General features: G+C 45.4%; 2 protein-coding genes across 3 annotated transcripts in view; one reads left to right on the plus strand and one right to left on the minus strand.

Moving 5' to 3' along the window:
* bop1 (BOP1 ribosomal biogenesis factor) overlaps positions 1-20856 on the plus strand; it is a 256999-nt gene that overhangs the window by 108203 nt on the left and 127940 nt on the right. The window lies entirely within an intron of this gene.
* scxa (scleraxis bHLH transcription factor a) lies at positions 810-20175 on the minus strand. Its single transcript, XM_072507964.1, has 2 exons — positions 19360-20175; positions 810-1364 (listed from the first exon to the last, which is right to left on the minus strand). The coding sequence occupies exons 1-2, from the start codon at positions 19846-19848 to the stop codon at positions 1326-1328; spliced, it is 528 nt and encodes a 175-aa protein (XP_072364065.1). The 5' UTR covers positions 19849-20175; the 3' UTR covers positions 810-1325.

Here is a 20856-nt window from a genome sequence, read left to right on the forward strand (position 1 = left end):
AGCGGGATAGATAGAGTGGACGTTCAGCGACTTTTTCCTCGGGTGGATAGCTGTTACAAGGGGGCATAACTATAAGGTTCATGGTGGAAGATATAGGAAGGATGTCAGAGGTAGGTTCTTTACTCCGAGAAATGAAATGAAAATCGCTTATTGTCACAAGTAGGCTTCAATGAAGTTACTGTCAAAAGCCCCTCGTCGCCACATTCCGGCGCCTGTTCGGGGAGGCTGGTATGGGAATTGAACCGTGCTGCTGGCCTGCCTTGGTCTGCTTCAAAAGCCAGCGATTTAGCCCAGTGTGCTAAACCAGCCCCAGAGAGTTGTTGGGGCGTGGAACGCACTCCCAGCTATGGTAGTGGAGTCAGACACTTTAGGAACTTTCAAGCGGTTATTGGATAGGCATCTGGAGTGCACTAGAATGATTGGGAGTAGGTTGATTTGACCTTAGTTTCAGACTAGTTCAGCACAACACCGTGGGCCGAAGGGCTTGTACTGTGCTGTACAGTTCTATGTTCTACAAAATACTGAGTAACTCTCAGTCTGGTGGACTGCTCACTTCATCTTGGGCGAGGAATAATATTGAGAGGGGGGAAGGTGAGGAAGGACAGAAGACTAGTTTTCTTCAGTCAGCCATGTTTGATGGACTCGGACTAATTGTGGAGTAAGGGAGCAGCTTCCATTGCATCAAGGTATTCACAGCCATGTCATGGTCATCCCAGATTTAGCGGGATTTGATCTCATTACCTCTGGCTCTCAAATGCAACACTGAAATCATGATTACGCCCCAAATAACCCACAGGACACGAAGCATGGAGTGTTGAGATTTTTATTTTATGTACAAAATTGATTTTTTATATTACATATTTATTACATGACGACCCAGCATGTGATGGAAGTTAATCATGTAATGAAAGTTCTTTCTCAATGCTTGAAGCCACTTTTTGTAGTTTTGTCATATTTTGGTTTGGCATGTCCTCCCTGGTGCCAGCCTTCAGCAGCAGTTCAGCTGTGTCACCAGTGTGGCTGTATGCTGGCATTTTTATTTTCCAAAGGAGCAAGTTGGGAACTCGTGTGTGTATCTGGAGTCTTCGCTCTGACTCCAATGTTCATTTCTCTCGCTCTTTAAAATAAAAACTGAGTGGAGCCCAGCACGGCCCAGGTCGAGGTCTTGCGTTCACCGATTGTCCTCCTGCAGATATTTAGCTTTGTCCTCAACATGCTTGTTATTTATTTTCTTTCTCTTCCTGCGGGCGCAGTCTCGATCGCTGCCTCCCTCTGAGCCTGCCGCCAGCTCGCAAAGTCCGTGGGCGGGGTTGCTGACATCTTTGTTAACTTCGAATCGTGCTCTTTCTGTCTCTGTCTTTGTTCTATGGAAAAAAAGGAGATGGATTTGAGTTAGTTTCATTTAGGCACAAGTGAGACTGTACAGTCTCGCAATACTTCTCAGCTGTACCGTCTCCCACTACTTCTCAGCTCGACCGTCTCGCACTTCTCAGCTGTACCGTCTCGCACTACTACTCAGCTCTACCGTCTCGCACTACTTCTCAGCTCTACTATCTTGCACTACTTCTCAGCTGTACCGTCTCGCACTACTACTCAGCTCTACCATCTCCCACTACTTCTCAGCTCGACCGTCTCGCACTTCTCAGCTGTACCGTCTCGCACTACTACTCAGCTCTACCGTCTCGCACTACTTCTCAGCTCTACTATCTTGCACTACTTCTCAGCTGTACCGTCTCGCACTACTACTCAGCTCTACCATCTCCCACTACTTCTCAGCTCGACCGTCTTGCACTACTCAGCTGTACCATCTCCCACTACTTCTCAGCTCTACCGTCTCCCACTACTTCTCAGCTCGACCGTCTCGCACTTCTCAGCTGTACCGTCTCCCACTACTTCTCAGCTCTACCGTCTTGCACTACTTCTCAGCTCTACCATCTTGCACTACTTCTCAGCTGCACCATCTCGCACTACTACTCAGCTCTACCATCTCGCACTACTTCTCAGCTGTACCATCTCGCACTACTACTCAGCTCTACCATCTTGCACTACTTCTCAGCTGTACCGTCTTGCACTACTACTCAGCTCTACCGTCTCGCACTACTTCTCAGCTCTACCATCTTGCACTACTTCTCAGCTGTACCGTCTCCCACTACTTCTCAGCTCTACCGTCTTGCACTACTTCTCAGCTCTACCGTCTTGCACTACTTCTCAGCTCTACCATCTCGCACTACTTCTCAGCTCTACCATCTCGCACTACTTCTCAGCTCTACCATCTCGCACTACTTCTCAGCTGTACCATCTCGCACTACTACTCAGCTCTACCATCTCGCACTACTTCTCAGCTGTACCATCTCGCACTACTACTCAGCTCTACCATCTTGCACTACTTCTCAGCTGTACCGTCTTGCACTACTACTCAGCTCTACCGTCTCGCACTACTTCTCAGCTCTACCATCTTGCACTACTTCTCAGCTGTACCGTCTCCCACTACTTCTCAGCTCTACCGTCTCGCACTACTTTTCAGCTGTACTGTCTCGCACTACTTCTCAGCTGTACCATCTCACACTACCACTCCGCTCTACCGTCTCGCACTACCTCTCAGCTGTACCGTCTCGCACTACTTTTCAGCTGTACTGTCTCGCACTACTTCTCAGCTGGACCATCTCACACTACTACTCCGCTCTACCGTCTCGCACTACTTCTCAGCTGTACTGTCTCGCACTACTATTCAGCTCTACTGTCTCACACAACTACTCAGCTGTACCGTCTCGCACTACTACTCAGCTGCACTGTCTTGCACTACTTCTCAGCTCTACCGTCTCGCACTACTTCTCAGCTCTACCGTCTCGCACGACTATTCAGCTGTACCGTCTCACACTATTATTCAGCTCTACCGTCTTGCACGACTATTCAGCTGTACCGTCTCACACTACTATTCAGCTCTACCGTCTCGCACTACTTCTCAGCTCTACCGTCTCGCACTACTTCTCAGCTCTACCGTCTTGCACTACTACTCCGCTCTACCGTCTTGCACTACTACTCAGCTCTACCGTCTTGCACTACTCAGCTGTACCGTCACGCACTACTACTCAGCTCTACCATCTCACACTACTTCTCAGCTATGTTACACACGAGTGTGTGAACCACAATGCTTCCAGGCACTAAAGCTCTATCTATCAACCTACCCCACCTCCCCAACCAAGGTTTTCACAGCAATATAGTAAACGCTCTCCTTTCTGTGGTTGTCGTTTGTCTAACCGGAGTTGCATTGGTGACATTTAACTATCTCTAAAATTATCTCTTTGACAAAGCCATTCAGACTTGAAACGTGGGCGGAATTCTTCTGCTCCGTCGCCGCAAGAATGTCACGGGCGAGCCGCGGACAGTGAAGTCCATTGACCTTGGGCTGGATTCTCTGGTCACCGGGTGGACACGGTCAGAGAATCTCGCCCGTGTGGTCCCTTCCCTCTCCACCGAGAGAGACCTGCTGAGTTTGCCCAGTATTTTCTGTTTTTATCTCTAAAACTTGGTTGGTGGTGCAGTTTGATATGGTGAAAGCAGTCGGATCTGTGTGGTGGAAGGGATACTGCTGGGATCTTGTGTGGAGAGAACAAGTTTCTCCCGGGATTTGTGATTCTAACCTCTCCCAGTCAGGTGCTCTGTGTTGGTTATTTGTCTCTGCTGAGAATTGAAATCCAACTCCCCTAACCAGCCCCATTTTAGTAATCATGTCTCCACCCAAAGTGACTTACATGTGAGGTGTGTCTGGTGTATTCAGATTGGCCGGATCTGCCGAATGCAGGGGATATGGTGCAGCAGCTGCTGTAACTGCATCTGGATTTGAGCAATGCCTGGAGTCGAAGCATTGGCCCCCACTGCAGACTGTTTTCTTACAGCTCCTGTACTTCTATCTCTCCTACCAATTGTCCTCAAAACTCCCCACTTGCTTTTTGTTCCAGGTTTCAATGTTTTTCAACTTCTCCCCACCGCCTGTACCTTGATTGAGAGGTTTGACAGCTCAGGAAGCTGAGGCTGGAAAAACCACACAGTGAAAACTCCTATCGCACCTCTTCAGCTTTCAGACATATGTGATGCGTTAGTTTGATTTGTGGCTGCCGAGAAGAATGGGGCTGGAAACTTTTTTTTCGCTCGTGCTGAGACTCAGGAGAACTTAATTGAAAAACAAGAGCCTCTCATTTCATTCCTCCCCCACTCTTACTGAGGTGTAATTTGGTTGGACTAAGTTAGATACTCCAGCCCAACCGGTTCCCAATTCTGCTGCTGACCGGAGTGGGCCTGATCCCTCGCTAACTTGGGGCTGATTAATGAGTACACTGTTACCGTGTGGTGACTCTCTGCATGAGTTCCTGATCCTGGGCCTGCAGTGTGCACCGATGCCCAATGGAATGGAAGCCAAAGTCTGAAGCTTTCCCACCTTGAAGGGAAGTCAAATGATCTCTGGGACTGGCTCCACTCTCGCCCCTGGGGAGACCAGTGGGACATGCTTTTTTAAAATTCACTCTTAGGATGTGGGTGTTGCTGGTTAGGCCAGAATTTATTGCCCATTCCTAATGCACTTGAGAGGTGAGCTGCCTTCTTGAACCACTGCAGTCCATGTGGTGCAGGTAAGTCCATCCATAACAATGGATGCACTGTGGGGCAGCACAGTGGTTAGCACAGTTGCTTCACAGCTCCAGGGTCCCAGGTTCGATTCCCGGCTTGGGTCACCCGGTTTGGGTCACTGTCTGTGCGGAGTTTGCACGTTCTCCCGTGTCTGTGTGGGTTTCCTCCGGGTGCTCCGGTTTCCTCCCGCAGTCCAAAGTTGTGCAGGTTAGGTGGATTGGCCATGATAAATTGTCCTTGGTGTCCAAAAAGGTTAGGTGGGGTTACTGGATTACGGGGATAGGGTGAGGCATGGGCTTAAGTAGGTGCTCTTTCCAAGGGCCGGTGCAGACTTGATGGGCCGAATGGCCTCCTTCTGCACTGTAAATCCTTTGATAACAGGTGCCTGACATGTTTGCAACATACTCTTATTGAGGCAGCCTGTCACCAGGACATTGTTAAGGATGATTCTGATTGAAAGCCTATCTGCCTGTCAGCCGCACAACACTTTATTAAGACTGACGCTGCCCCTTTTCATAGGACTCTCCAGGCTCCAGTTATTAATATTCTCTGTATTACAAAGCAATGCGCAGGGGAGGTCCTAGTAATGATATATTAATAATCTTCATTGTCACAAGTACGCTTACATTAATGAAGTTACTGTGAAAAGCCCCGAGTCGCCACATTCTGGCGCCTGTTCGGGTACACTGAGGGGGAATTCAGAATGTTCAATTCACCTAATCACATGTATTTCGGGACTTGTGAGAGGAAACTGGAGCACCCGGAGGAAATCCACGCAGACAATGGGAGAACGTACAGACCGCACAGACAGTGACCCAAACCGGGAATCGAACCTGGGACCCTGGTGCTGTGAAGCAACAGTGCCAACCATGGCGTGATAAACACCTCAGTATCAGGAGCAGCCTTTCTGCTTTTTTATTTCATACCTAACTCTACAGGAAGGTTTTTTTTACACTGATGGGTTGCAAATAATACTTAAATAGCAGACTCCAGGGCACTGTAAATGCGATCTTAACGATTAACAAATTGTTTATTGCACTTTAAGAGCAATACAGTTAATTTCTCAGGAACTGCAGTGAATGCCATCGTGTAGTTAACTGTGACGATCATTTTTCATCAGCATTGTCCCACCAACAGTAGTCAGCTAATTGACCAATGCATCTGTTTCTGGTGGAGTTGTTTGAGGGAGTCATGTTGTACAGCGCACCAAAGGACTCCTCAGGAAATGCTGTGGAATCTTTTAAATCTACCCTCCAGGGCAGAGTTTAATTACTCGCCTGAAATCCACTGCCTCAGTTCAGCACCGGGAGAGTCGGACTGAATTGTGCCCTAGATTGGAACATGAATCCACAATCCCAAGGAAGCAAGCTAGCAATTGAGGCTAACTGATGGGGACAATGGTGGATGGACTGAGTTAGACGTTGTTGACTGATTTGGGGTGCAGGAGTCAGAATCCTGCACTGCAACAGTAGTACCTCTGTTAGCTTGTCTGATTGCTCACAATGGCCAAAATGGAGCATTTGTATCTGAGACACACCGTTTCATTCACAATAATAATAATCTTTATTAGTTTCACAAGTAGGCTTACATTAACACTGCAATGAAGTTACTGTGAAAATCCCTTAGTCGTCACATTGCGGCGCCTGTTCGGGTACACAGAGGGAGAATTCAGAATGTCCAAATCACCGAACAAGCACGTCTTTTGGGACTTGTGGGAGGAAACCGGACCACCCGGAAGAAACCCACGCAGACATGGGAAGAACGTGCAGACTCCGCATAGACAGTGACATAAGCTGTAAATCGAACCCAGGTCCCTGTGAAGTAGCAGCGCTAACCACTGTGCTACCGTGCCGTCCTAAGAGAATGTCAAATTTCAATTGATCACAACAGTTTATACTACAGGAGTAGATTACAAGTTGACTCTTGCTGAGGAGTTGCCATAGAGAAACCAGTAGGGAACTAATGACTCCCCAAGCTCCCAGGTAATTCAAAAAGGTGCACGACTTGAACATGTTCCTTTTGTTTGCAGACAGCAAGGCCCTGTGTCCCTTTTCTCCTGGAGAATAAATTGTTGTGATCGTTTGATATTTAGCATTCTTGTGTTTGTCCAAATGAATGCAAGATGATAAGCTTCAGCAACATGCCTCTCTTTTCAGCAATATTCAAGTTCTGTTTATGCCAATATTCAGTTCAGCACTGGAGTTAGCCTAAATTGTGTGCTTAGTTGGCCGAGAGGGGCTTGCCTCAAGTGCTGCTGAAGTGGGGGAGTGATGAAGAGAATTCTGTTTTCCAAAAATCCACTTTCTAAAATTGAGACCTAGCTAAATACCTCAGACATGTATGGCACAATGAACAGAATCCACTTCTTTGGTTTCCTCACACCAAGCAGCATCATTATAGAATAACACCTTGCGTCCATCTCTCACCACTGGAAGCCTGCCTGTTAAGTATACTTGAACTTCTGATTAAAATTCAACACGGTTTTGTAAGTTTTTCAAAAGTCTGTTCCACTTGAGTGTGCGCCAGCTTTATCTTGAGTGCCTCAGTGAAGCCTTTGTGCTGCCGAGCTGCTCCTAACGGCCTGTGTGTCTCTGTTGTGTCTGATCATAGAATTTACAGTGCATAAGGAGGCCATTTGGCCCATCGAGTCTGCACCGGCTCTTGGAAAGAGCATCCTACTGAAGCCCACACTTCCACCCTTTCCCGTAACCCAGCAACCCCACCTAACCTAAGGGCAATTTTTGCATGGCCAATCCACCTAACCTGCACATCTTTGGACTGAGGGAGGAAACCGGAGCACCCGGAGGAAACCCACGCAGACACGGTGAAAACGTGCAGACTCTGCACAGACCGTGACCCAAGCCGAGAATTGAACCTAGGACCTTGGAGCTGTGAAGCAACTGTGCTAACCACTGTGCTACCATGCAGTCAGGTGCACAATGTAAAATAGATTTATTTTTTCTCTCAATTTAAAAACCTACAGGCTAAAAATGTGTACATTCAGTTCCAGTGAGTATCGTTTGTATGTGTGAGAATGAAGATCACTGTGGCACTTGTGCCCTCACTTATACCCTCACTTGTTGCCCTTATCAATTCTTGCCTTCGCTCTTGATTGCGATTCACACTTTGCTATAATTTAACTCATTTTGTTTCTAGTGTAGTGGTACCACCACAGTGTAGTTTTTTTTCAAGCAATACATTTGGTGGAAAATTACTAAATATAATAATAAACTCCCAATAACAAACCCCGATATAATATTTGTAAGATTTGCCACAGATTTTAGGACAGTGGTGGCCCATTAGGGTTCGGAGTGCTGCCCCCGAGACATTTTATTGACAATTGCCCACGCGCAGGGTTGCCACATCCTGCTGACTTCTGTCCATGCCGTTTTTTCTCCCTGCCGGTATGACTGAAGTGATACATGCCTAAAGTGAGGGCGAGTGAAGTGAGGTGCGTGCTGATTGCTCACAACATTGACTGTGAGATCTGTACGCTCCCTCTGTGTCCAAAGTGTAAATATTCCATTTGATTTTACCATTTGAAGTTGATAAATTCTATTCATATATAAATTATTGAGCATTTTCTATAACTTGTGAAATATTCAGATTAAATGTATTTAATCTTATTCATGGGGTCACGGTCGGTGAACAAGCCTGATTTCAATCCTGTGGCCCACTGAGATGAAGGAGGGTCACTCATGCGGCCCATTCACTAGCCTAGGTTGCCAATCACTGTATTAGGATATCTTTCACTGAATGATTAACACAGGTCTGGAACAGGTTTTTAACTCGACTACGTAAGAAATCCTGGATTGGTCTTTGAACCCTGAAAGAAATCCTATGTATTGATGTAGGGACTCCTCCCCTTTTCCTGATTCACTGCAGTCCATATGGCGAAGGTCATGTTCCTTTTGTAGAAGTTTGGTGCAACTGAACGACTTGCTAAGGCAGGTTGAGAGTTAACCGCAGCACAAAGTAACTGTAGTTACTGGAAATCTGAATTTTTAAAAAATAAATTTGCAGTGTCCAATTCTTTCTTTTCCAGTTAAGGGGCAGTTTAGCGTGGCCAATCCACCTACCCTGCTTTGACAAAGGGTCCCCTGGACTCAAAATGTTAGCTCTTCCTCTCCTTACAGATGCTGCCAGACCTGTTGAGATTTTCCAGTATTTTCTCTTTTGGTTTCAGATTCCAGCATCCGCAGTAATTTGCTTTTACTCTGCACACTCTGGCTTGTGGGGTGAGACCCACGCAGACACACGGAGTGTGCAAACTCCACACGGACAGTGACCCAGAGCCGGGATTGAACCGGCTCCTCGATGCCGTGAGGCAGCAGTGCTAACCACTGCGCCACCGTGCCTCCCTGGAAATCGGAGAAAAAAGCAGAAGTGTGCTGGCAGGTCAGGCAGCATCCATGAAGAGACATTGCAAGTTGATGACTCTTCATCAGAACGAAGGACCATTGACCTGAAACGTTTACCCTTGTTTATCCCTCCACTGATGCTGCCTGACCTGAGTATTTCCTGCACTTTTTGTTCTTATTCAAGAGTTAACCATGCTGGTGTGGGTAGAGAGGCTTGTGTAAGCCCAGACCACGTAAGGACAGTTAGGTTCCTTCTCTGAAGCACCTTGGAGAACCAGTTTGGAGTTTTGTGACAAATGGTCTAAGATCGGCATTTCGTTTCTACAATAAAAAAAAACTGCATTTCAAATTCTCAGACTGCCACTTTGAGCTTGATTAATAGTCCAGTAAAAACCATTGTACCACTGTACCCGTCTCAATGAGATCTGTTTAATTTAATTTAATATATCCATCATTGAAATATGTTACTGTATTCTTGCTGCTGGGATTTGAACTGGGAGAAAGGGAGCAGAGTGAGTATGTCTTCAGCCAGCTGCTATTTCAGCCTCACCAGTGGAGGCCTGAGGCCTTCTGCCACTCTGTTTTGTAATTTGTATATTTTGCATTTTTTTGCTCTGCTTTGCTCATGATTTTATGCTTGGAATGGATATTTCCAAGTCATTTGACTTGCTTCTGGTTAGTAAACATTATCCAGGAGAGATTATTGTGAAAAGCAGCTGATCTCGCTGTTAATCAGATCACGTCACCTCATGAACCAGGTGAGATGCGAGCTAGGGATGGTTATTGCCCTGAAGCCGAAGGTGGGAATAGTTGAGGAATCCTGTTCAGCTTAAAATAGTTCCGAGTTTGAATTTTTTGGAAGGGCATGGGGGGTTTCTGGCTTCTCTTGCATTATTCTGTAGCACAGCACCGAGATGTTGGAGAGGAGGATGCTGCCAAAGTTGGGGAAGAGAATGGCCAGCTATAATGACAGCCTACTACATTACAATGCACACAGTGGATTACATTTTAGGAAGTGTGCTTGTGTAGTGACTGTCCATTAAATACACAAGCGTTTGCCAGGTCAATCCTTTGCCACACACTATTCAAAGCTTGAGCTGCAAGGTGGATCTTGGGGAACTGAAGTAATAATAATGGACTCAGTCACTACAGTTAACAGCATTGTATCTGCCCCTGTTTTCAGTTTGAGAAATGGCCTTGGAAGTCCATCAGTTTACAGCACAGGAGAGGAGGAAGCCATTTGCCCCATTGCGCCTTTTTTCTTTATCCGTTCATGGGACGTGGGCATCGGCAGCTGTGCCAGCATTTATTGCCCATCCCTAATTGCTGTTTATGGGGCAGTTAAGAGCCAACCACATTGCTGTGGGTCTGAAGTCACATGTAGGCCAGACCAGGTAAGGACAGCAGATTTCCTTCCTGAAAGGACATCAGTGAAGCAACAAAGAACAAAGAAAAGTACAGCACAGGAACAGGCCCTTCGGCCCTCCAAGCCCGTGCCGACCATGCTGCACGACTAAACTACAATCTTCTACACTTCCTGGGTCCGTATCCCTCTATTCCCATCCTATTCATGTATTTGTCAAGATGCCCCTTAAATGTCACTATCGTCCCTGCTTCCACCACCTCCTCCGGTAGCAAATTCCAGGCACCCACTACCCTCTGCGTAAAAAACTTGCCTCGTACATCTACTCTAAACCTTGCCCCACTCACCTTAAACCTATGCCCCATAGTAATTGACCCCTCTACCCTGGGGAAAAGCCTCTGACTATCCACTCTGTCTATGCCCCTCATAATTTTGTAGACCTCTATCAGGTCTCCCCTCAACCTCCTTCGTTCCAGTGAGAACAACCCGAGTTTATTCAACCGCTCCTCATTGCTAATGCCCTCCATACCAGGCAACATTCTGGTAAATCTCTTCTGCACCCTCTCTAAAGCCTCCACATCCTTCTGGCAGTGTGGCGACCAGAATTGAACACTATACTCCAAGTGTGGCCTAACTAAGGTTCTATACAGCTGCAACATGACTTGCCAATTCTTATACGCAATGCCCCGGCCAATGAAGGCAAGCATGCCGTATGCCTTCTTGACTACCTTCTCCACCTGTGTTGCCCCTTTCAGTGACCTGTGGATCTGTACTCCTAGATCTCTTTGACTTTCAATACTCTTGAGGGTTCTACCATTCACTGTATATTCCCTACCTGCATTAGACCTTCCAAAATGCATTACCTCACATTTGTCCGTATTAAACTCCATCTGCCATCTCTCCGCCCAAGTCTCCAAACAATCTAAATCCTGCTGTATCCTCTGACAGTCTTCATCGCTATCCGCAATTCCACCAACCTTTGTGTCGTCTGCAAACTTACTAATCAGACCAGTTACATTTTCCTCCAAATCATTTATATATACTACAAAGAGCAAAGGTCCCAGCACTGATCCCTGTGGAACACCACTGGTCACAGCCCTCCAATTAGAAAAGCATCCTTCCATTGCTACTCTCTGCCTTCTATGACCTAGCCAGTTCTGTATCCACCTTGCCAGCTCACCCCTGATCCCGTGTGACTTCACCTTTTGTACTAGTCTACCATGAGGGACCTTGTCAAAGGCCTTACTGAAGTCCATATAGACAACATCCACTGCCCTACCTGCATCAATCATCTTAGTGACCTCCTCGAAAAACTCTATCAAGTTAGTGAGAAGCAGATGGGGTTTTATGACAATCGACAATGGTTTTATGGTCATCATTAGACGTTTAATTCCAGATTTGTTTGAATTCAAATTTCACAATCTGCAGTGGTGGGATTCTAGTCCAGTGACATACCACTGTGTCACCGCCTCCCCTAATGTTGGCTATTCTCTAGATCAGCCCGAAATTAATAAATACTGTCCTTTCGTACAGGTCTTGCATCTCCCTTAGCTTCAAACATTTATCCAAACTACCTTTAAAACAGCACAATGTTCTTTGCCTCAACCGCAATCTGAAATTTCTCTGAATATCTGACCATTTTAAATGACTATGTCTCCCAAAGCAGAGGAAGCTATCTTTCCTTGTGCAACATTTTCAAGCCTTCTCTGAAATCTCTTGCCTTTGTGGAACAAGTCCTGATTTTTTTTAATGAAGTAACCGGGTTGATGATAATGTGGTTCATGGAGTTGCAACAAAAATGTTTTCTGATGAAGTGATACATAACAGGCTTGCCAGCAAAACTGAAACCAGTGGAATAAAAGGGACAACAGTGGCAGCATGGCTACAAAGTTAACTGAGTGGTGAATGGTTTGGACCAGTGGAAAGTAAATAATGCGATTTCCCCAGACTACTGTTTTTCTTGACATGTAGTAATGAGCTAGATTTAAACTTGGGTGTACAGCAAGCAAGATCGGGTGGGTTGCGGACGGGTGTCAAAAGGGTCACGGCACACCTTGAAATGAGCATTAGTACCTCAACTGCTGGGTACGATCAGCAGGATGGCCAAAAGAGAAAGTGCCACACAAATGGTTTTTGTGCGAGAAGATGCGAGCGAATGCATGGCCCAGGAGTGAGAAACAAAGGGGACCGGCCGGCTGACAGACATCGCAACAGCAAGCCAGGTGGTTCGCTGGAATTTAGAACCATCACATGGACAAGACTGAAGCCGAGTAAAGGGACATCTGATCATCACCAATCCATCCGATTCTTCACTGAGCCAAGTCTTTCAATCAACTAATCTTAAATCGAGTCGCTTTTCAGGATCACCCACCAAGAGACTCCATCCACATTTCTATAGAGAAGCTAGCACATACCCCCACCCTGCAAGCCCCTCCACACACACACATATATATATATATATATATACTCACACACACATACACACTCTCTCTCTCTCTCTCTCTCTCTCTCTATATATATATATATATATATATATATATATCTTGCATCGTAAGTGAAAACATTCTTGATGTCAACCCTAAATGTTGTTCCCTTGGCGGCAGAAAAATACTTTTCACTGTACTTCGGTACGTGACAATAAATATCTATCAATCAAAACCAGCCTTGTCAAGTTTAAACCTGTATCCCTTTGACTTACTCTTACAGTAATGTTCTAGATTCATCTTTCCCAAATATATTTATTAGCATACTTCAGCTCCTGCAAGATTATCTTTAAGATTAAGATCAATTAAGCCTGCATTTTTTGTCCTTCCTCTGTGTTAGTCATGGCTCAGTGGGTAACAAGCTTGTATCTACATCAGAAAGATGATTGTGGATTCACTTCCACATCTAGGCTAACACCCCAGTGTAGGACTGCAGTGTGCTACCTTGTTAGGAATGCTGTTTTCCAGATACAATGGGTGGGATCTTTCGGCTGCACCCACCCAGCAACCGGATATTCCCGCCACGGTCAACGGACCTTTACGTGTTCCCCATCCCGTCCGTGGCGATCTTGTGGGTGTAGCCGAAAGATCCAGCCCCATGTTAAATGGAGGCTCTGCCTCTCATGTGGATGTAAAATATTCTATGGGACTACATTGAATGAGAGCAGGGAGTTATCCCTGATGTCTTAACTAACATTTATCCCTCAATCTGTTGATTATCTAGTCTTTATCACATTGCATTTTGCAGGAGTTTGCTGTGCATAAACGGACATTGCAGCAGTGAGTGTTAGCAAAATGCAAATCTTCGTATTTCCATAATTCAAACATTGACATCAACCTCATGGCTCCCATCTGCACTTTGAATATCTCTCCACCTTCATAGAGTCATCGAGTTTTACAGCACAGAAAGAGGCCCTTCAGTCCATAGTGTCTGGGCCGGCCATCAAGTGGGCCCCGAAGGTCAGTCAGTTGGCAAAAGTGGGTCCCAGGAAACAAAGGTTGAAAAATACTGGTGTACAGGACACAATGAAAATTTGCAGGTGACAAACTTGGAAGTGTTGTAAGCAAAAGAATGATATAGGCAGGCTGGTGGAATGGGCAGACAAGTGGAAGATAAAAGTTAGCAAGTTAACACTGAAGAATGAAATAATTAATTTTGATAGGAAGAGTGAGTAGAGACGATGTAAAACAAAGGGGACAATTCCAAAGGGGGTGTGGGAACAGAAAGACCTGGACGTATACGCACACAAATCATTGAAAGTGAAAGGGAAGGTTGAGAATGTGGTTAATACGGCATACGGGATCCTGGGCTATCCAGATAGAATCACAAGAGTACAAAAATAATGAAGTTATGGTGAACTTCTATAAAATACATTTTTGGCCTCACCTAGAAGGGTGTGTCCAATTCTGGGCACCACACTTTTTCGGAAAAATGTCTGTAGCGACAATGCATGAAAAGATTTGCGAGAATGATTCCAGGGATAAGGGACTTCAGTTCCGTGAATAGATTGAAGAAGCTGGGGTTGTTCTCCTTTGAGAAGAGAACGTTGAGAGAAGATTTGATAGTGGCGTTTAAAATCATCTAAGCAGATTAGATGGCGAGAAATAGTTCCAATTCGTCTCAGGAATTCAGAAGCAGATTCAAAAGAGCCAAAAGTGACGAGGTGCAAAATCTCTGCACAGCGAGTGGTGAGGAAATGGATTGCACAGCCTGATGAAGGCAGACTCGAACGTGGCTTTCAAAAAGAAATTGTGAATTTGCTCTGAAAGGGTGGGGACTGGAACTAGATGGGTCGTTCTTACAGAGAGCTAGCATGCACAATGGAGCTATGCTCTAACCATCGTGATTCACTCGTAGGATAGGAGATTCTGGGCAAGACTGGTGGGAGCTGGGCAGGCTTAGCTGCTGGGAATTTGAGACTAATTATAATGGACAAAGTTACAGCTCAATAATATTGAGTGTGACTGAAAAAAGATCTGCTTTATTTTGACTGGTGTAGATTCCTCTCTCCTGCCCCACATTCCCTACTGATGTATTTGAGGCAGTGATGGTGGAGAAGGCTTGGGGATTTGCTGCTTCTGTATGAGCAGATTGCTGGAAGGTTACATTGAATAAACAATAGATTTGCCCTCATACAGTGTCTTTCACAGCCATTGACCGTCTTAAACCTGACAGGGTGAGGTTACATCCATTACTCTGGTGGAGGAGGGATTCTGATCCTGCGTTTTTATTCAGATGTGAGAATGATGTGTGTGAGGTAGTTCGGGGTAAATAATGAAGGATATTTGATTCAATGCCGCACAAAAGACTTGTGAGCAATGTCGTAGCTCATGGAATAAAAGAGACACGGATACAAAACATCTGAATAAGTTTTGTTTTAGCTTGTTTTGCTTTGATAAAAGGTCATCTGGACTCGAAACGTTGGCTCTTTTCTCTCCCTACAGACACTGCCTGACCTGCTGAGATTTTCCAGCGTTTTATTTTTGGGTTGGGGCACGGATACACAACTGGCTAAGTGACAGGAAACAGTAATGGTTAATAGATGTTGCTCCAACTGGAGGAGGTTTTGTAGTGCGGTTTCCCAGGGATCAGTGTTGGGACCCTTGTTCTTCCTGATATATATTAATGACCTGACTTTGGTGTACAGGGCGCAATTTCAAAGTTTGCAGATGATACGAAACTTGGAGGCTTTGTGAACTGTGAGCAGAATGGTGCCGAACTTCAGAAGGATGCAGACAAGTTGGTGGATAGGTGGCAGATGAAGTTCACATTTTGGCAGGAAGAACATGGAGAGACGATATAAAACTAAAGGGTAAAATTCTAAAGTGGGTGCAGGAGCAGAGGGTCCAAATGTGCACAAGTCATTGAAGGTTAGGTGGAACAGTTAAAGCAAATAGTATCCTGGTCATTACTAATAGAGGCAGAGGACAGAGCAGTTATGTTGAACTTGAATAAGACACTAGTTCAGTCTCACCTGTAGTATTGTGTGCAGTTCTGTGTGCTGTGGAGGCATTGGAAAGGATGTAGAAAATATTCTGGAGAATGGTCCCTGGGGTGAGGAACTTCAGTTATGACGACATTAGAGAATTTAGGACTGTTTTACTTGGAGAAGAGGAGGCTGAGAGGAGATCTGATTGAGATAATCAAAATCACAAGGGGTCTGGACTCAGTAGATAGAGATGTTCCCATTAGCAAAAGAATCGAGAACGAGCAGGCACAGGTTTAAAATAATTAGCAAAAGGGGCAAAAGCGATATGAGGAAAAACCACCCAGCGAGTGGTTAAGGTCTAGAATGCACTGTCCGAGACTAAAACAAAACTTATTCAGATGTTTTGTTCAGCTGTCAACAACCTCTTACATTTCCAATGGGTTTTTGGGCTGGAGCGTTTTAAGAAGAATAAAATTGATTATCAGATGTTGTCATCATGAAAGGTCTGATGGGAAAATGGTGTAGGGCGTATTTATCAGGTGACGTTGTTGAGGCTGGTGGCAGAGACCGTTAGTCCATAGTAGGCACTGAGTTAAGGCCATAACCAGCCACAAACTACTGTTAATCTAATGATTAACTAATTTGTGGACGTGGCGGGGCGGGTGAATAATAAGGTCTGACTGCTTGGGTGCAAACTAAATCCCAAAGTGTGCCTCATAAGGTGCCCTCCACAGTGTGACGCGTAATTACACTCTTTGCTTCAGTTAATGAGCAGCATTGTTGCTGGGTTGTTCAGAGGTAGGGATGGTTTGTATTAAATATAAATCTCACCTAATCCAATACATTTCAAATGGGCGTGATGCACCATAAATCACTCCTCCACCATGAGAACTACGAATGCTCTCGCCTCTCTCAAAACTGAGTTTGGAAAGAGCGATCTGTGCAAATGCTTTTGAGCTCTAGAACCACCCAAAAATCACCACCCCTCAGACTGACCTTTTGTACCCGATTTCTCCCATTACACCATCACTGACTGTATTCTTCGCCATTTGGTTCTCACTATAGTTCCGACATTAGATTCACACTCCCTCTGCATTCTGCATGTCTATCTCCTGCGCCTCCTTTTGAAACCCATGCTAAAACCTCCGCCTCTTTGTCATCCTTCCTGATTTCAACCATGTCTGTGTGTGTGTGTAAGTAAATCTATTGCAGGGTGATCGTAACAGTTTATAGTGAAGGGGCCTGAAGAGTCCTTTTCTAACACATGCTGACTGACTCCAGGAATGTTGATGCAATTCATGGCCTGGAGTAGGAGCCATGCTTTTGTGCTTTTAGTTTTCAGACGGTGGACGAGTGAGTGGGTACTGAGAGTGAATCCGAATCGTGTCAGTGATCTCACTGCGCCATACCCAGTGGGTAACACCAGCACTGTCTACAATCATAGAGTGAATCATGGATTCCTTCAGCACAGAAGGAGGCTAACCACTTATCGTGCATCTGCGACACTTTGAAAGCGCTATTTAATTTGTCACACACCTTGGCCTTTCCACATAGCCTACCATTTTTCCATATTTATCCAATTCCCTTTGGAAAGTTATCATAGAATCTGCCTACAGGCTGCACATTCCAGATCATTACTCTCGGAGAGGTTTATCAAATTCGGCACACAGCTTCAAACCCCCTGCATGACAGAGTCAGGTTCCCTATCTTTATATCAGCATCCTGCAAACATGTTGATGTGCAATGCAAAATTGGAATATCTGTCCCATAAAATATATCACGTAGCGTGTGTGCCTGCAGCAAACCTCTTCCACTTTGTGTCACTGTAGATCTATCTACGCCTAATTGATGGCTTCTGAATATAATGTTGGGAGTGTGAGACCTGGTGGATCATTCGTATTGAAGATTGGCTCGTTAAACCGGCCCCAACCGACACTACATAGGGGTTTGCTCACCGTGTTTGGAAAATTGTTTAGACACAGTTATCCAGCTGTCTTTCTCAAGTACAGGGATTCAACTCAGCAGATGTCATGGTGGCAAAAGCCCCCTTTTGCCCACCCAGTTTATGTCTGCAGGGAAGGGTTGCGAGTAAAATTCCCTTCTGTGGTGAAACTCAAGCTCTCATCTGGTTAAACAGCACTTGAATGCAAATCCACCTCTAATTTTAATTGGGTAATAACCTTCAAAATATTGGTGAGTTTCATTTGAGAGCAACATGCATTTCAGCACTCCTTTCACATCCTCAGGGAACCCCCAAGCACTTCACAACCAATTAATTACTTTAGAAGTGCAGTCACTGTTGTTTTGTAGACAAATGCATCAGCCAAATGGGGCACAGCAAGACCCTGTAAACAGCAAATACGATAACTGAGCGGTTAATCTGTGTTTGATGGTGCTTGAGGGATAAATTTCAACCAGGGCACCAGGACAAACCCCCGTTCCCCTTTCAATAGCACCTTGGGATACTTTACATCCACCTAAAACAGACAGATGGGCCATGGGTTCAACCCTTCATCCAAAAAGTGTCAGTTGTGAGGCACAGCTCTGAACAGAGGGGAGGATGTTGTGTCTTGTTGAGTTTAAGATGGCAGTGGGTTGTTGTGATGTGTTTTGAGGATGGGTGAGCAGTGATGGCTGCCCTGTTTGCTGGTGTGGTGTCCTCCTGCTGTGTCTGATGTATCTGGTATTGGCATTGTATTGTTTGAACATTTTCTATCTTTTGATGCGCGCACAAGCCCAATGAGATTGTGCATCTTTCTCAACTGCAAGGGACTGCTGGAAGATTTTGGTGTTTATTTGAAGATCAAAGCACTTTTGAGGAGCACAACAATAAAATAGGACTTAATTTGGTTCATCAGCAATTAAAACAAAATTGAAGAAAGACGTCTTAATTATTTAATAAATTGTTTTTTGCAAATTAGCCATATTATCTGTTAGTTTTGAGTCTTTCTAAACTGTGAGCAGGCAGGTGGGTCGAAAGGAGTGAATATTAATACTTTTAGTTCGCCTAGTGTCGCATTGAAACATAACCCGTATTTCACGTAATGAATTGCTTGGCTCAGCAGTGTATCTTACTAAATCACAGTTTGCGCAATGAATTTAGCATGAATTAAATTCTTGTGTTGTGATAAACTGTAAAAGAATGATGGAATCTAGAACAATTCAAGAACTGTAGTTGGTTTGCCTATTTCATAAGCAACCAAACCGCATTCACTATGTAGGTTACTACCATTTAGGAAATTGAGGGGGTGGGGGGGTGTACTTGAGTTGCAGGAAGATGTGATTTAAATTATTTGCAACAGGGTAAGGAAGGATAAGCTTTGTTAGATTATTCAGAGATTTGGTTGAGAGAGAACCTAAAGTTTTGTGACTATGGTTATTTGGGAATGCCCCCATTAGAGACATGGACTCTTCAGTAGATAGCGGATTGAGGATCTTACGTACTTGAAAAATAAATACAGCGCTGGCCTGTAGGTCTAAAAGTTGCCTCACACATTGTCTGTGCCCCGTCCTACCCAAACGAATGATACCTGACTGCAGGATAGACCGGAGCTGACAGCTTTCACATAGGCATGAGTGTTAGGAAAGTTACTACCTACCATTCTCCTCTGGTTGCTCAGACAGAAGGTGCAGATCTGTTTGGGCTGGTTGCTCTCTGTCTCGGTGACCCTGCTGCCAGGGTAGTAGCAGGATGTGCTCGTGTGACAGGGTTGTCCATCGCCAGCCTCTCCCAGCAGCAACACGTTGCCCAGGTGCGAGATGTAACTGGAAGCCAAGCGCAGGGTCTCTATTTTGGATAGTTTCCTGTCGGCAGGCTCGGTGGGAATGAGGGTCCTGAGCGCTGTGAATGCCGTGTTGACGCTGTTGGTCCTGTCTCTCTCCCTGGCATTTGCGGCTTGTCTCTGTCTAATGACTCCCGGCACCCTGGCTTTCCTCTTCCTCTTTCCTCCTGCACCATAAGGTCCCAGACTGAAGGATGTCTCCGAACCTGAGCTCTCACTGTCGAGTTCTTCATCTCCTTCTGACAGCATGCTGATCTCCGGGTAGAGGCAGCGGCTAGGGACAGATCTTAGCATGGCAAAAGACATTTGTGCACAGATGGGAATTAGTTCACCCAGCACGTCTCCCTTCACGTTTTCCCCTTTAATTTTTATTTCCCCTCGAAACCCAGAGGATGAGATCCAATAAAATGAGTTTCAGCAATTCATACTGAGGACACCCGTGTTCTCCTCTCCCTTCCTCTCCCCACCAAGATAATTGTCTTTCACCCCTGATCTGTATCTTGCACTTTGTTTTGTTACTGCCTGCCTCTGCCTATGCCTCTTACCTTTCCTCTCTCTTTCTCTCTCTCTCCCCCTCTGTATCTTTCTCTGCCTCTTTTCAAGTGTTTCAGGCTTTGCTGAGATCAGGTTTTTATAACTAGGAGGCGGGACCCAGTTGGAGGGCGTTCTAGGGAGACCTCTGAAATACTTCTTTTATTTTAACCCTTTCCCAGGGCTTCCCTCAGCCCTGGGGCATTTCACGTGCATCTGTGATCACAGACTCAGTTGGGGATGTGATAAAACAGCATCTCCTGTCCAGATCACAGCCGGCAAATTTGCTTCAGATCAATCCCCCTCTGTAAAAACATACATTTATTCAAAGAATTTTAAACCATAGTACCAGGCAAACTAACTTTTTAAACTCGTACTGTTTTTTGTCTCTCATCCAACTTCCTGCTCACTCGCAATATTCTTCCATCCATCTTAGTGTCCCGTTCCTGCTCACTCTCTGTCCCTTTTAATATCCCACCCAGTCTAATCTCCTTCTTCCCCCTCACTCCCTGCACCCTCTAATATCCCACTCAGTCTCATCCCACTCTCTCCTGCACTCTTTTTAAGATCCTTGTGGTACTGACCCTAACTCACTTGTGTCTGCCATTTACCACCAGGATCATCTTGGTGCCCTGTTCATTGTATGCAGTGGCTGAGTTGAAATGATGAACAGGTTAAATGGAAACAGTGTTGAGCCGTATATCACTGAGTGGCTCTGATGTCATGTGCTGAGAGGTTTCCCCATGCTTTCCAGCCTATTCACAATGTGATGCTAGCTCTCTC

The sequence above is a fragment of the Scyliorhinus torazame genome, chromosome 6 (genome assembly GCF_047496885.1).
Source record: "Scyliorhinus torazame isolate Kashiwa2021f chromosome 6, sScyTor2.1, whole genome shotgun sequence".
NCBI lineage: Eukaryota > Metazoa > Chordata > Chondrichthyes > Carcharhiniformes > Scyliorhinidae > Scyliorhinus > Scyliorhinus torazame.

Bases quoted from the DNA above. Each gene is read 5' to 3' on its own strand.
- scxa (XM_072507964.1), bottom strand. From the start codon at position 19,848: ATGTCTTTTGCCATGCTAAGATCTGTCCCTAGCCGCTGCCTCTACCCG. The intron at 1,365-19,359 runs GTAGGTAGTAAC...TTTTTTCCATAG, and splicing joins TGAGCAACCAGAGGAGAATG to AACAAAGACAGAGACAGAAA.